General features: G+C 43.8%; 1 protein-coding gene across 3 annotated transcripts in view; it reads right to left on the bottom strand.

Moving 5' to 3' along the window:
- Positions 1-15,786, bottom strand: part of SENP7 (SUMO specific peptidase 7) — a 177,379-nt gene that overhangs the window by 74,646 nt on the left and 86,947 nt on the right. For 2 of the 3 annotated variants that reach the window (XM_069757698.1, XM_069757699.1), the window contains exons 9-12: positions 14,490-14,606; positions 7,709-7,742; positions 5,505-5,684; positions 2,819-3,075 (exon numbers count right to left, since the gene is read on the bottom strand). In XM_069757698.1, coding sequence (XP_069613799.1) covers positions 2,819-3,075; positions 5,505-5,684; positions 7,709-7,742; positions 14,490-14,606 — 588 coding nt within the window. The remainder of the gene's footprint in view (positions 1-2,818; positions 3,076-5,504; positions 5,685-7,708; positions 7,743-14,489; positions 14,607-15,786) is intronic. The other variant, XM_069757700.1, reaches the window with a different exon arrangement.

The raw sequence follows: 15,786 nt of genomic DNA, 5'->3' as shown, positions 1-15,786 counted from the left end.
AAAAGAATAAAGTAAGACCTGTATTTGTATTTAGTGGATACGTCTTGCAACTGATTTTGAAAAGTGACAGGATAGCATAAAAGGGATGTCCAAAAGTAGAGAAAAATGGTTGCCTTGTTCAGGAACGGCGCCACCCCTGACTATGTGTAGAGTCTGTTAAGACAACTCAGCCTCATTAAAGTGAATGCAGTTTAATTGCGAAACCACGAACAACATATGGTCAGAGGTGGCATTACATAGTTGCATTGTTTCTGAAAGAGAGCAAACTTGCTTTTCTACATCTGGTCAACCTATTTAAAGGGGTATCTCAAGTCTGGAACATATCACCCCATCTTTAGGAAAGGGAATAACTTGCCGATCACTGGGGGACCGACTGACCGCTGTGTTGCTCATTCACTCTTAGTGGGACCAGTGAGCTAGAGAAATATACTCCGTTTATGTGGTGTTTTTATTGGTTTCTAGGAATAAGCGACTTGGCCATAAAAGAAAAAAAAGAAAAAAAGAAAAAAGTGCTGCTACGAACTCTAGATTCCCAGACACAAACACTGGTCTTGTGAGCTGAGCAGAATGACCCCCATTTTTGCTCAGTGGATACACATGTACTAAAAAGTCCAAGTACGTGTCAGGAAAGCTCGTGGAGGGGGCAGATTGCGGTCTATTTTCTGATGGTAACAAAGTATTGGCTTTTGACAAAAACATTGAATTGTGGGTCAACCACTTTATCATTGCGATATGTGGCTTATTTACATTTATTTCTTGTATTTTATAAAAGAGTTATTTTAAAGACTTGAGCATGCTGCCAATTTTACACATGTTATACATTGTATGTACATGGCAGTACATCTAAAGAAGAGATGAATCCTAATTTTTTCTTCAAGTTCTTTATAATTTAAAAGGGTTATAATAACACTTATACTCACCTCTGGTGCTGGTATAGGCACTAGCTAAACTCTCCTGGGGATCGCGTGACATAATGCTACAAGATTCCTGCAGCCAATCATTGCTAGTTTCATTCTCCTCTCCTACGGACATATTTGATATCCTGATGAAGTGTGAGCAGCAGCAGCTGATGTCACGCGATCCCTGACAGAGGCAGTTGTTGACACTATTTGAATGGCGCCGGCACTATTGGCGTGTGTATGTGTTACCAGTGTGAGACATGTAGATCAAGAAAGCAGACTGCCAGTCACTTCATGTCTCAGACTGGTAATGTCCCCTCAATATTGGCGTGTGTATGTGTTACCAGTGTGAGACATGTAGATCAAGAAAGCAGACTGCCAGTCACTTCATGTCTCAGACTGGTAATGTCCCCTCAATATTGGCGTGTGTATGTGTTACCAGTGTGAGACATGCAGATCAAGAAAGCAGACTGCCAGTCACTTCATGTCTCAGACTGGTAATGTCCCCTCACTATTGGCGTGTGTATGTGTTACCAGTGTGAGACATGCAGATCAAGAAAACAGACTGCCAGTCACTACATGTCTCAGACTGGTAATGTCCCCTCAATATTGGTGTGTGTATGTGTTACCAGTGTGAGTCATGTAGATCAAGAAAGCAGACTGCCAGTCACTTCATGTCTCAGACTGGTAATGTCCCCTCAATATTGGTGTGTGTATGTGTTACCAGTGTGAGTCATGTAGATCAAGAAAGCAGACTGCCAGTCACTTCATGTCTCAGACTGGTAATGTCCCCTCAATATTGGTGTGTGTATGTGTTACCAGTGTGAGTCATGTAGATCAAGAAAGCAGACTGCCAGTCACTTCATGTCTCAGACTGGTAATGTCCCCTCAATATTGGTGTGTGTATGTGTTACCAGTGTGAGTCATGTAGATCAAGAAAGCAGACTGCCAGTCACTTCATGTCTCAGACTGGTAATGTCCCCTCAATATTGGTGTGTGTATGTGTTACCAGTGTGAGTCATGTAGATCAAGAAAACAGACTGCCAGTCACTACATGTCTCAGACTGGTAATGTCCCCTCAATATTGGTGTGTGTATGTGTTACCAGTGTGAGTCATGTAGATCAAGAAAGCAGACTGCCAGTCACTTCATGTCTCAGACTGGTAATGTCCCCTCAATATTGGTGTGTGTATGTGTTACCAGTGTGAGTCATGTAGATCAAGAAAACAGACTGCCAGTCACTACATGTCTCAGACTGGTAATGTCCCCTCAATATTGGTGTGTGTATGTGTTACCAGTGTGAGTCATGTAGATCAAGAAAGCAGACTGCCAGTCACTTCATGTCTCAGACTGGTAATGTCCCCTCAATATTGGTGTGTGTATGTGTTACCAGTGTGAGTCATGTAGATCAAGAAAGCAGACTGGCAGTCACTACATGTCTCAGACTGGTAATGTCCCCAGTCATATAAAGTAAGCTATGGAGGCAGATTCTCAGGAAGATCTGTAGCCATCCCACAGATCTTAACAGCTCATTAACATACTAGGAAAAATGGATTTCTCTGGAATAAGACATCAGATTGCAGGTACTAAGGCATCTTTTTATTCAGCTTCCTATGACCAGCATGCCCATTTAGACAAATTAGGATTATTGATCCTATTGACAAAATGCCCTTCAAGCAGTGTGCGATTCCTAATGAATTAGGTGCATTATATTGAAGCAAGGCTTTCATTAGGTCTGGTGTGAGCAACAGCAGAATTCATTAATCGGGCCCTATACTTATGATGTACCCATAAATCACCTTGCAGTGGGCAGATTTGCTTGAACCTGGTAATGCCATATGCAGGACAGTGTATGCATTTACTCTAGAGATTTATACACACATTACCTCTATACTGGGTGTTACCCTTTAAGAAGCCTACCTCTGGTGGGTCTTTGAGAGGAGATGTATTGCTTGACTCTTGTTTCTTTTTACAGTCCATGCCACAATTTGCTTTGAAAGCGCAGTCTTCATTAGACAAATCCTCCAAGATAGCATATATCTCGTCCCAGGTCAAGGTATCAGCCAAGGTAGGTATCCCCCGCTCACTGGCTTCCTTCATAATCTTACACATGAGAGACTGCTCTTCGCATGTCAAAGGTTCCAACAACTCCAGAAAGAGCAGTTCATTTGATTTAGCTGAAGATAAAGAAAAAATGAGGCAATACTTTGTAATAAGAGGAAAACAAGCACAACAATTCACTTACTACATACACTGCTGCATGTGCCTGGAACCAAGACAACTGCAAGTCTCAGCAGCCCATTTTATTAGATAGAGGTATGTGATGTGACTAGGATTTGGAAATCAGTTGTAACTTTGGACCATAAGCTGCTGCCAGAAGATTTCCTTCTATAGCTGGAAATCCCTTTAAAAGTTGGGCCTCCATGCTACGACAGCCAGATGCGGCTAACACCACGTTTGCATGCAGTAGTTAACTGACACACAATTCTGCAGGTGATACTAAAGGTATCTAATATATAATTGCCTAGAATACTACTTCCTGCAATTTGTGCCAACTTCCGTGGCTTTGTCCGGAGCTAATGTCCGGAGCTAATGTCCGGAGCTAATGTCCGGAGATAAGTGACGTCAACAGTGTCCAGTGTCTGATTGGTTGCCGCCTGCTGCGAGCGACCAATCAGAAACGTGCCGTACTGTGACACACTCCACCCGCCATTTTGGTGTGATTTTTGAATTTTTACCTCACAGCAAGTTTCTACTGCGTGGAGGCGGGCCCAGTGACGTTGCTCTTCAAGCTCCTGCCGAATTTCGTCAAAAAAATGATAATACCATTTACCAAAACTATATATATTTAGTTGTGAAGTGGTTCAGTGACATTTTCACACCAATTTTGAACTTTTGTTTGGTGTTTTCTCCATATACTGCCTATTATTCACTGACTGTTATACTGAGAGACTGCCGTTTATTAACCTCTTCTTTGCCACATTGGGTATATTGCTCTATTATTTGCCACATAAGGACATTGTCCATTATTGCCCAGCAATTTCTCTGCAATATAAACTGCCTATTTATTAATATCTGCATTCCTGCAAAGAACTATTGCCTATTATTAACTGGCTATTTTCCTACTACCTGACACTGCCTCGTATTAACCTGTTGTTTGCCACCACCACGCTTAAAGCTGTTTAGCTTAGCCAACATGAGCTCTAATAGTAAGGATACTAATGACACAGAGCCCAAAGCTGCTGATGGCGCACGTAAGATTAGGTCTGATAGAAAGTATACTAATAATGCAGAGCAAAAAGACAAGTTGTCGTCTGATGTCTTTCATCCCTCCCCTCATAAGCATGTTCATGGATCCTGTGTAACTGTACCTTAAATAACAAGAATTGTCAAGAGCTGGTGAGTGCAGCCATTTTTTGTTCTTTCTTACTATTATTTATTAATTGTATTATTCTTACATTTGAATAAATAAAGTATATATGGATTCTAGACTCCCGATTCTTTAGAATCGGGCTGCCATCTAGTTAATTATAAATTTGCGCGACCAGTAGAAATCAGATATGGGCGTGGTTTGGGCAGAAGAAAAAACACAGTACAGTCAAATATGGTGGAGGCTCAAAGATGTTATGGGGTTGTTTCGCTGGCACTGGGTGCCTTGACTGTGTGCAAGACATCATAAAATCTAAAGATTACCAACAGATTTTGGGCCGCAATGTAGTGCCCAGTGTCAGAAGGCTGGGTTTGCGACCTAGGTCTTGGGTCTTTCAGCAGGACAATGACCCCACCCAGAAATGGATGGAAACAAAGCACTGGAGACTTCTGAAGTGGCCAGCAATGAGTCCGGATCTAAATCCCATTGATTACCTGTGGAGAGATCTTAAATCTGCTGTTGGGAGAAGGCACCCTTCAAATAGGAAAGGCCCAAAGCAGTTTGCAAAAGAAGAGTGGTCAAAAATTCCAGTTGAGGGGTGTAAGAAGCTTGTTCATGGTTATAGGAAGCAATTCATTGCAGTTATCGTATTTATTCCAAAGGGTGTGTGAACAAATATTAAATCGAGGGTGCCAACAATTTTGTAAGGTCCATTTTTAGGATTTTTTTTTGTGAAGTTATGTTTAATTTGCCTTTTTTTCCCTCTGTTTTTTGTGTTGTTCCAATAGACACACAGGAAGTAAACATGTGCATAACAAAACATGTGTAATACAATTTCAAGGGTGCCAATAGTTTTGGCCAGGACTGTATATGTGGGAGCAATAGAGATTACACAAGCACAAAGCAGTATCTTTGTACTTCTCTTTAGTTGGTGGCAGTCCTTCTCATCCCTTATCTACGTACATGTCGCTTCACAAACGGTATGGATTTTAGTGTAAGAGTTAGGATCGTCCCAGTAATGGTTGTCGTGATGAGGCGGGATGGCTTTCACATTTTTATTTTATGTAAAAAAAAACATGTTAACTAAATACCGTACATTATTTTCATACATAATGCTATTTATTTATTTACTGCAGTATTTAATCATTATGTTTCAGTCTTTGTTTTTTACTTATCTTTTAATGCAGAGAATACTCTGGTGAGGCATTAATGCCACCGAAGAGAACACATACTCACATCCTTGGTTTTTGGATTTTGCTCCTATTTGTTTCTCAATATGAGGAATATAGTCCATAGTTATCCACAAGATAATAACGGCACTGCATCTTACAGAGTCTCCTCCCTTGGTTAGCCATAAACCATACTTTTGTAGCTTCGTTGTATCCAGTGAAATATGCGTACTTTCCTCCAAAGGCACTGCAAACAAGCATTTTTTGGAAACGGTGAAATCTGCACGGCTGGAGAATATTCTTTTACAGAGTGTGCAACAGATTTCTTAAAACTTCATGCATAGTGCTACTAAAACACGTCAGATATCCCATACTGGAAACCTGACGGGAAAATCAGCTGTGTTGAACACTGAGAAAATATTCCTCAAAAGTTTTGAAAGCTTCAGTGCATGCTATGTGATGCTAAAGGAATTTGTCAGCAGGTTTTTGCTATGTAATCTGAAGACAGCAGGAGATAGAGGCTGAAACACAGAACTCAGGGATGTGTCAGTTGTCAAAGTGCGTGCTGTTGTGTACTAATTGTGACGGATTAATCAGTAAAAATGCTGGACTACACTAGTCAAGCGATTGCCCCTCCCCCTGTGATAAACAGCTCACTGTATATGGACTTAGTACACAGAGAGCCTGCTGTGGGCGGGGTTAGCTTTATCAGCTCTGCTTCATTCTAAATCTAAATGCCCTGTGTCAGAACGGCTACACTCTTTAATCTAAGTGATACATGTCTGGATTCCGCTTCTCTTTGCCTACCTTATGCTGCTCTCAGAGGAGGCAGCAAAAACCTGCTGACAGATTCCATTTAAAAAACAGCAAACTGACGTTTCTAGTCAATTGGGGAATCCCTCAATAAACACTGTATTTAAATTCTATGGGATTGAAGGAGATAGAGAACAGAACATGACCACCTCTGTCCGTTCCATGGATTGTGAATGGAATTCTGTCACATTTTAAATTTATGAAGAAACTAAAAAAACAAACTGAGGAAATTCCAACAATAATGATTAAACTGTAAGTTGTTTTTCTAGCCCTGATTGCTGGGCTACATTACAACAAGCCACAAGAAGCCAAATGCACACTAGAACATTTTCTATACACAAGAGATGGTTTCAGAAAACCACATAGAAGAAAGACATGTTGTAAAGGAGATCAACAGGACTAAATGGTAAGCAAAAATATCAAAAAGTTTTTATTGCACAACATGATATACTTGCCCCTGATGAAGCTGCCTCTTTGCAGCGACACGCGTAGGGCAACATAGCCCCACGGACTTCCCTTGGCACCTTGACTGGCAGGACGGACTGGACCTTATGACTTACTTGTCATCGCTCTGAATAGGCTCTGAGCGTAATGCACTCTGTTGGTATGCATATGCGTGATACTCCTGTGATTTAGACTGCCTTTTTTGCACTTTCCTGCTTGGGCTATCTTACTCAATATGCAGCAGTCACTATGGCGGCATGGTAGTCAGGCAGATATGTCCTCAGTGTTTATATGGTAGGAGTTGTATGTGAGAGAGAGCATATACTTGTATGTGGTCCATATCCTCCACTTCTTTCATGCACCATGTTTGGTAGGCATTAGTTTTGACAGGCATTCCATATTGTTATCTCATTGTATATATATATATAAGCAATCTGGTACAAACTGATTTATTATTTTGATTATGGAGAGGTCCTGTTGTCAATAATTGTGTCCTTTACCTCCCAGGTGCCAATTGTTATTACTATACTTCAGTCTGTGGGATATGTTTTGCATTCCTGTTATCACGGGTAGTTTTTAATTGCTTTTAATGGTGTTGTTTGCTTATCATGTTGTGCAATAAAAACTTTTTGATATTTTTGCTTACCATTTAGTCCTGTTGATCTCCTTTACAACATGTCTTTCTTCTATGTGGTTTTCTGGTGACTTTATTCATGTTGAGGGGGATTCGGGACATTCCTGATTATAGGTTATATGTGAGGTGGTGCCCTCCATTTCTTATGTTCTACAAGAGATGTTTTGTTGCAATGTGTACCATAGCTGCTGTAACAAAACCAAAAATATTTCAAGGTCCACATAGACGCTGAGCATCCTTACTTATAGGTAATGATGAAAAGGCAAAAACCAAGTTCAAGTCATCATGGTGAACATACTCAAAGTGAAATTATACACCTAGCTTTTGATGCAATGTAAAGTAAGACAACATGCAAATGGAAGCTCTAAATTGAAACTTGCCTTTTAGTGGGATTTCAATGGATTTTGGAGTAACCTATATTAAAGCAGAAAAAAAATTGAAAGAAATGATCAGACAAAACTATAAAAAAAAAGGTCATCCTGTGTTTCATCTTTTAGAGTAAACTTGTCAGCGCCCCTCCTCTGGCCCTTTTACATGGCTTTGTAGCTCTTTAGGACTTAGGCCCCTTTCACACATCAGGTTTTTGCCGTCAGGCTCAATCCGTTTTTTTCAAAATTCGCCGGATCAGGCGAAAGCTGCCACCGGATCCGTTTTTTTCTCAAAGACTCGTATTATCGCCAGATTGCACCAGATGGCCTCACGTTTCGTCTATCTTTTGCAAAAAGTGTTTGTCCGGCATCTGGAAAAAACGTACAAAGTTATGTTTTTTGTCTGCGGCGAAAAAACGGATTTTGCTAGAATAGAAGCCTATGGGTGTCGGTTCGTCAAATGACAGATTCCATTTTTTTTTTTTTAACTGCGCATGCTCAGATTTTTTTTGGGTCCAATTAGCTGGATCCGCTAGTTGGATCCGTCAAAAAACCGGATCCATCGCATCAGTTTTTCACAATCTGCAACAGATACGTTTTTTTTTCAAGATTTGCCTGATTGTGCCTGACGGCAAAAATCTGATGTGTGAAAAGGGCCTTAAGCTTTTGACTGGTTTATATTTTAAAGTTTTGAATACTTATGCAAATGAGGATTGCACTTTCAGCCTCATATTATTTATCTGCACAATTAATTCGAAAAAAAAAAAAAGAATATATATATATATATATATACATATATATATATATATATATATATATATATATATATATACATACATACATATATATATATACACACACGTACATATATATATATATATATATATATATATATATATATATATATATATAAATATACACACACACACACACACATATATACACATACATACACACACACACACACACACGCACAGACAACCTTGTCCTCGCAGGCTTAGGCTGGGTTCACATTGCGCTGGTGCAGTCCGTTCAACACATGCGTTAAACGGACTGCACCAACGCTAGTGCCTTTTAAAGATCGTGTTATGCGATCGTGATAGCACAGATGCTCCACCTATGCTATCGGTGACGGACCCGGAAACGCTGCAGACCGCGTCCGAGGGTCCGTCACAGAATGACGGCACATCGCTAACGCATGCCGATTATGACATGCGTTAGCGATGCGCTACATAATGGCAGTCAATGGGTGCGCTAACGCATCCGTTAAATAGCATTAGTGCCGCTGTGTAACGGATGCTGTCAGCGCATTGCCATTGACGCAATGTGACCCTGCCTTACAATCTACGGCCTCATTTGCAAATACCTTAAGAGCGCAGTCTCTTGCTGCTGAAACAGTACTTTGGGATATAAGCCATAGACTGCATTATATTGCAAAGAGCTACACAGCTGTATAAACCATTTTGGGGAAAAAAGAGGGATTTTTGGTACTCACCGTAAAATCTCTTTCTGGAGCCTTCATTGGGGACACAGGTAACCATGGGTGTATGCTGCTGTCGCTAGGAGGTTGACACTATGCAAAAAAAGGAAAATAGCTCCTGCTTCGCAGGATACACCCACCGACAGGCACAAACTACCTCAGTTAGTGTTAAAGCAGTAGGAGAAGCAACCAAAAACTGAACATATGTACGAACAAACAACGAATGGTATACAGGCCCAATGATGGCACAAACAATTAGGGAGGGTGCTGTGTCCCCCTATGAAGGCCCCAAGAAAGAGATTTTACGGTGAGTACGCTTTCATTATCGCTTCATTGGGGGACACAGGTAACCATGGAACGTCCCAAAGCAGTCCCTAGGTGGGGAATAGGAAAGATGCAAAGAAAAAGAGACTCAGGTCGCCGTTGCATAACCGCCGCCTGTAGCACCTTCCTTCCCAGGCCTGCAACAGGCGAGGCATCGCTATGAACCCTGTAAAAACGACCAGGTCACAGCCTTACAATCTGGAAAGCCAAGGCCTGGTAACAAACAGTCCAGGAGGCCTCAAAGCCGAGCGAAGTGAGCCTTCATCACCGGAGGAGGCCGATTGTCCTGAACGCGGTATGCCTCCATTATTGCTGAACGAATCCAACGGCAATAGTGAACGGAGAAGCTGGGAGTCCGTTACGGAGACCTTCAGAGATGACGAACAGGGCATCAGATTGACGAAAGGGATCAGTCCTTGAAAAGTAGACTCGGATAGCTCTGACGGGATCCATCTTGTGGAGGGACTTCTCCAGGGGGATGGACCAGAGAGAGACACAGAGAGAGAAGGACAATGTCTTCATTAATGTGAAATGAAAAGACCACCTTATATAGGAAGAAAGGAACAGGCCCGAGAACTACCTTGTCCTGATGCAGAATCAGGAACGAGGAACGGCAGGACAATGCCGCTCACTCGGGAACTTTCCTGATGGACGTAATGCAACTAAGGCTGCTTTCACACATCAGGTTTTTTGTTTCAGGCCAAATCCGGCACTCGGGAGAAAAACCTGAACCGGAAAAATAAAAACCGGATCCGTTTTTTCCCCCCCATTGACTTGTAGGAGCGCCGGATTGCACAGCGTTCCTTCTGGTTTGATGCCGGATCCGGCGTACACTCGATTCCGGCGTCTGGAAAAAAACGTCTACTGTAACGTTTTTTGTCTCCGGCGAAAAAGCCTGAAGCGCCGGATCCAGCGCTTCCGGCTGTTTGCTAGAATGGAAGCCTATGGGAGCCGGATGCAGAAAATGGCGGATCCGGCAGCCTGATCCGTTTTTTTAAACTGAGCATGCTCCAATTTTTTTTTATCCAATAATCTAGATAGGCTAGCCGGATCCGTAAAAAAAAAACGGATCCGTTGCATCAGCCTTTCACAATCTGCGCCGGATCCAGTTTTTCCAACATTCGCCGGATTTAGCCTGAAACAAAAAACCTGATGTGTGAAAGTAGCGTAAGAAGACAACTTTCCATAACAGGAGAGAAAACGTGAGGTCTTGAATGAGCTTAGCAGGAGGTCGGCAATGACGAGGTTAAAATCCCATGGATCTATCAGAAGACGGTAAGAAGGTGCCAGGTGGGTGACTCCTTGAAGAAAGGTCTTTACCTGGGAACGAGAAGCCAGATTTTGTTGGAAAAGAATTGACAGAACGATAGACAAGAGTCAAGACCCACTTGTAGAAGACCAAGAATGGAAAGAAGAGAACAGGACATAGGGACCAAACCTTTGTCCTCGAACCCACCAGAAGAAAGCCTGTTAGTATCTGTAGTAGATACGCAAGGATGCTGGCTTTCTGGCCCTAAACATGGTCTGAGTGACCTGATGCAAAAAAACAGCCTCCCTCAGGACTACGCCTAAACGGCCATGCTCTTAACGTCAGACAGTGAACTCTGGTGAAAGAGGGGGATTTGAGAGACAGGATCTGGACGGCCTGGAAGCTTCCAGGGGGCGTTCATGAGTATGTTCACCAGGTACTTCTTGGCCAGTTGAGCTATCAGGATTACAGAGATCCCTTCTGTCTTAAACCCTTTCCCGACTCTCGGGTCAAAGGGAGAGGCGGAAAAAATAAGGTAGTTGGAATTGTGACCACGATATTACTCGAGCCTCGTAACAGATGGCTAGAGGATCCCAGGACCTTGTGGTTCATCAGACGCCATGAGGACGACATCCGGAGAGCGCCTTTTCTGCATATCTGGGTGAAGATGGCGGGGCTGAGCGACCACTCGCCTGAAGCGAGGACCTGATGGCTCAGAAAATCAGCTACCCGATTTTCTACCCCCATAATGAGCTGGCGTTGTCCGACTGTATACGGACCAGCTGGCTCGGAAGGAGGGTATGCCAGTGGCGAAGAGCAAAGGAAATTGCCCTGATCCCCGGGAGATTGATGGGAGAGAGCGCCCTCTTGGGCATTCCAGCGGCACTGCGCTGTGTGACGAAGAAAAAACAGCTCCCCAACTGAGGAGACTGGCCGGCCACTGGAGAGGAAGGAAGAACTTTCTTCATAAGACTGATGCCGATAGCGTCACCAGGTGAGGGACTGCCTCACCAAGAGATGTAGAAGCACGGGACCGTCCAGGGAGACGGACCTCATTTGAAGACGACCAGAAGGCCAGCAGAAGAGGATGGGCATGGAAATGGGCAAAAGGAAAGGATTCCACGGCAGCAATCCTTTTCCTTAGAACGCTACTGCAAGACTGAAGGGGGAGAGAAGGTGGTCACTTTAGAGTACGGGTCCCCTGGAAGAGGGATGAAAACCTCTCCTTTGGAAGAAAGACACGGGCTTGGGTCTAAACTTAAACCTAGAAACACCAGGTGCTGGGCATGGGTGAGGGAGAACCTCTCTCTGTTGATAATCCAGCCGAGATGGACCATAGCTTCCAGAGAAAACTGAAGACTCTGGTCGCAGTCTCGGTGGGACGGTTCCTTGATCAGAAGATCGTCCAAGTAGGGAAATATGAGAATCCCCTTGGAATGAAGGAAGTCCATGACTACTGTCATGACGTGAATAGTCTGGGAGCAGAGGCCAGGTCGAAAGGGAGGGCCGTGAACTGATAAAGATCCTCCTGGATCGCAAACCATAGGGACTTCTGATGCTAAACACAAACAAGAAAGTGAAGAAATTGTTACGGCTCCATGGAAGTGATTACCGAACATAGGGACTCGGTCCCGAAAGGCAGATTCGAATGTGACATTTCAATCTCTTGAGGTCAAAAAATGGAAGTCTTTCTTCGAGACTATGAGAAGAATAGAGTAAAGCCCCCCCCCCCCAAAAAAAAAAAAGTTGATTCCTGGGGACGGGTACGATCACTGCTGTGCGTGGTAGGGAAAAAGGTGGCCTGAAAAACCCCTGGGGCCTGCGACGTATGTCTTGGCGGGCGAGGCAGAAGGAAATATCTTCCTGGAGGAGAAGAAAAAGTCGATTTTGTAGCCAGAAGTTGCCATTTGTCTCGAAATTGAGGCAACCTTTTTCTATTAAAAGGACTTTAGACTTGGACCGGGGAAGCGAGGTGCTTTTCCTGCCGGGACATCCAAAATTATTTGATCCAGCTTGGATCTAAAAGGTCTAGGGCCTTGGAATATGATTATAGACCAGAGAATATGGCGTATAGCAGCGATGTTGCTGGTAGCCGTGGCGGATCAACCAGCCACATCAAAAGGAAGCGGTCACGAGACATTTGCCGGCATGGGCAGTCTGATCTACCAGATTTGGCATCTCATCCGAAGAAGCCAAGAATACCCTAACGAAGCATTCTTGCCCAGGCGGACATGGATTTTAGCTAGGCGTGCGGCATGCCCTGATTGGCCGAGGGTCCAGTAAGGGGGCGTGGCTGAGTGGAAGGCGACCGCTGAGTAGCCGTGGCCCGGTAAGGGGGCGTGGCTACACAAGAGTCTGGAGAAGGCCCAAAACCGGGGGCTAAATCAACAGAGGACATGGCATTATGCGAAGGCTCGGCACCCACAGAGACAGAACCGGAAAAAAAAGGCATTAACAAAAATCCTAGTCTGGGCATGAAAATTGGCCACGTCTCACGGCATAAGGGAATAGGGGCCCCTTCTATTGGTTATGTTGCCGGGGTAGTGCACTGGGTAGGGAGAGGAGATCACGTGATGGGGGAGAAAGCGTGCGATAAATACGCGCGCTTAGTGCGGGGGCGTGGCTCTGGCCAGGACAGAAGGAGGGGTAGAAGAAAAAATGGCCGCTGTCGTTCAGTGATGCCATATTCTGTGCGGTGTCCTGACGAGGGTAAAGTGTGAGGCAGAGAAAGAAGGTTCCGGGCAGCGATATACTTGCGAAAGGAACGCGCCATGTGAAAACAAAAAGGCGCGGACGCCTCAGACCCGGTGTAGGGGTTAATAAAACACAACAATGAAGGAAAAAAGGATTAGCTGCGGATCTGGGAACAGATCCAGGTCCGCCTCCTACAGACACTAAGCACAAACTGAGGTACTTTGTGCCTGTCGGTGGGTGTATACTGCGAAGGAGGAGCTATTTTCCTTTTTTTGCATAGTGTCAGCCTCCTAGCGACAGCAGCATACATAGCGATAAAGAAAAGATGTTGCCAGGTTCCCTTTGACTTTCATACTTAAGAGGAAGCCCCACATCAAAATCCTATATTATTCTAGAAACTCTTGTTACCTCAAGTAAAACGCAAGTCGTCAATTGGAAAAGTTTAAAACTTAATTGTCGGCCCGACGTACCGACGAACGTTGTGCTAAATTTAGCACAACGTGGGCAGCGGATGCAGTTTTACACCGCATCCGCTGCCCATTGTGATGAGCGGGGAGGAGGGGGCGTATTTTCAGCCGCGCATTGCGCAGTCGAAAATGGCGGACACGTCGCACAAAAAAACGTTACATTGAACGTTTTTTTGTGCCGACGGTCCGCCAAAACACGAACGGATGCGAAGTGTGACCATACGTCGCAATGCGTCGCTAATGCAAGTCTATGGAGAAAAAACACATCCTGCGGGCAACTTTGTAGGATGCGTTTTTTCTCCAAAACGACGCATTGCGACGTAGCCCAAACAACGGAAGTGTGAAAGTAGCCTTACATAATAGTTTTTACACTCCTGGTCAGCTTTCAATTCCATGGATAATTATCCATCTAGTGTGCTGAATGCTGGTGGCATGTGCCAATTCCCTCTGCCCTACACAGTACGAGGAATCACCCTGCCGTCTGTGGACAACCTGGGCAGAGGGATCATGTGCATGAGCACGATCTAACTCGAATATGTTCATTGGGACATCAATGTGATTGACCTATTAGTACATTACCATAGCGAAGCCGTCTGCGTATCCTTTCTTCTTGCCATGGTACACTCTGAAAAACCGTAATTTCAGCGATAAATTCTCCGATTCTGGAAGTGGATCTGCTACAGAGGCAGAACAATCCTGTACATCAGAAAATGCCAATTAGAAAATTTAAGCTTTGGGCTCATTATATTCCAATATTGAAATTGTGTTTGAATATGAACAAGAAAAGATTCATTACTGCAAGTAACTTTTTTTGGTCAATTTGCCCTTTTCCAGACTTTCTCTCTTTTGTGCTGCAATCAACAGACAATCAAGTGACTGCACAACATCTGAGAGCTTACATTTTGCTATAGCTCCACATGATAATGATAGGCTAGAAGGTGGCAATAAAAAAAGCTCCGTGCACGCACACAAGAGGCCACACTGCTATCCTCTCTAGGGTCAACCAATGAAACCATAGTAAGACTGGGAAAGCTAAAACAGATGCATTAATCTAAACATTTACAGCCCAACAGATGTCTATACTTTCATGGCTCCTATTTATTAAAAAAAGAGATGGATCTGCAGTACCCGGCAGCAGCCACTACGGAGCTGTGCTGTTCAGCTCCGCATACGGCACCGAGATCAGCTGATCAGGAAGGATGCCAGACATCGGACCCCCACCAATCTGATAATCATGTTCCAGGTAATTAATATACATGTAGAATAAGAACTCTGCTGTCTATCATCCCAGTAGCTAAGCATCTAGAAGAAGCAGTTACCTTTTTATTCGGACTGTAAGGGTATGTGCACACGTTGCGGATTCTAATGCAGATTTTTCCACATGGATTCTGCAGAATCTGCAGGTAAAATGACCTGCGTTTTACCTGCGGTTTTTCTGTGGATTTTGCCTGTGTTTTTACACCTGCGGATTTCTATAAAGGAATAGTTGTAAAACTAGGTGGAATGCGCACAAAGAATTGACATGCTGCGGAAAATAAACCGCAGCGTTTCCGCGCGGTATTTTCCGCAACGTGTGCACTGCGGATTTGGTTTTCCATAGGTTTACATGGTACTGTACACCGCATGGAAAACTGCTGGGAATCCGCAGCGTCAAGTGAGTCCACAATGTGTGCACATACCCCAAGACGCACCTGACCATAAGGTGCACCTAGGTTTTAGACGAGGAAATTAGGGGGAAAAAATTGAAGCAAAAAAAATGGTCAATTCTGTACTGTAATATCCTGCTATATATGGCCCCCTCATCCCCATTTTGATACACATGGCCCCTCATCCCTATCCCGGTATGCATGGCTCCCTCATCCCTATCCTGGTATGA

Source organism: Ranitomeya imitator, chromosome 3 (assembly GCF_032444005.1).
Source record: "Ranitomeya imitator isolate aRanImi1 chromosome 3, aRanImi1.pri, whole genome shotgun sequence".
Taxonomy (NCBI): Eukaryota; Metazoa; Chordata; class Amphibia; order Anura; family Dendrobatidae; genus Ranitomeya; species Ranitomeya imitator.
Note: the sequence above shows the minus strand (reverse complement) of the source record. Positions and strands in the feature narration are given on the sequence as shown.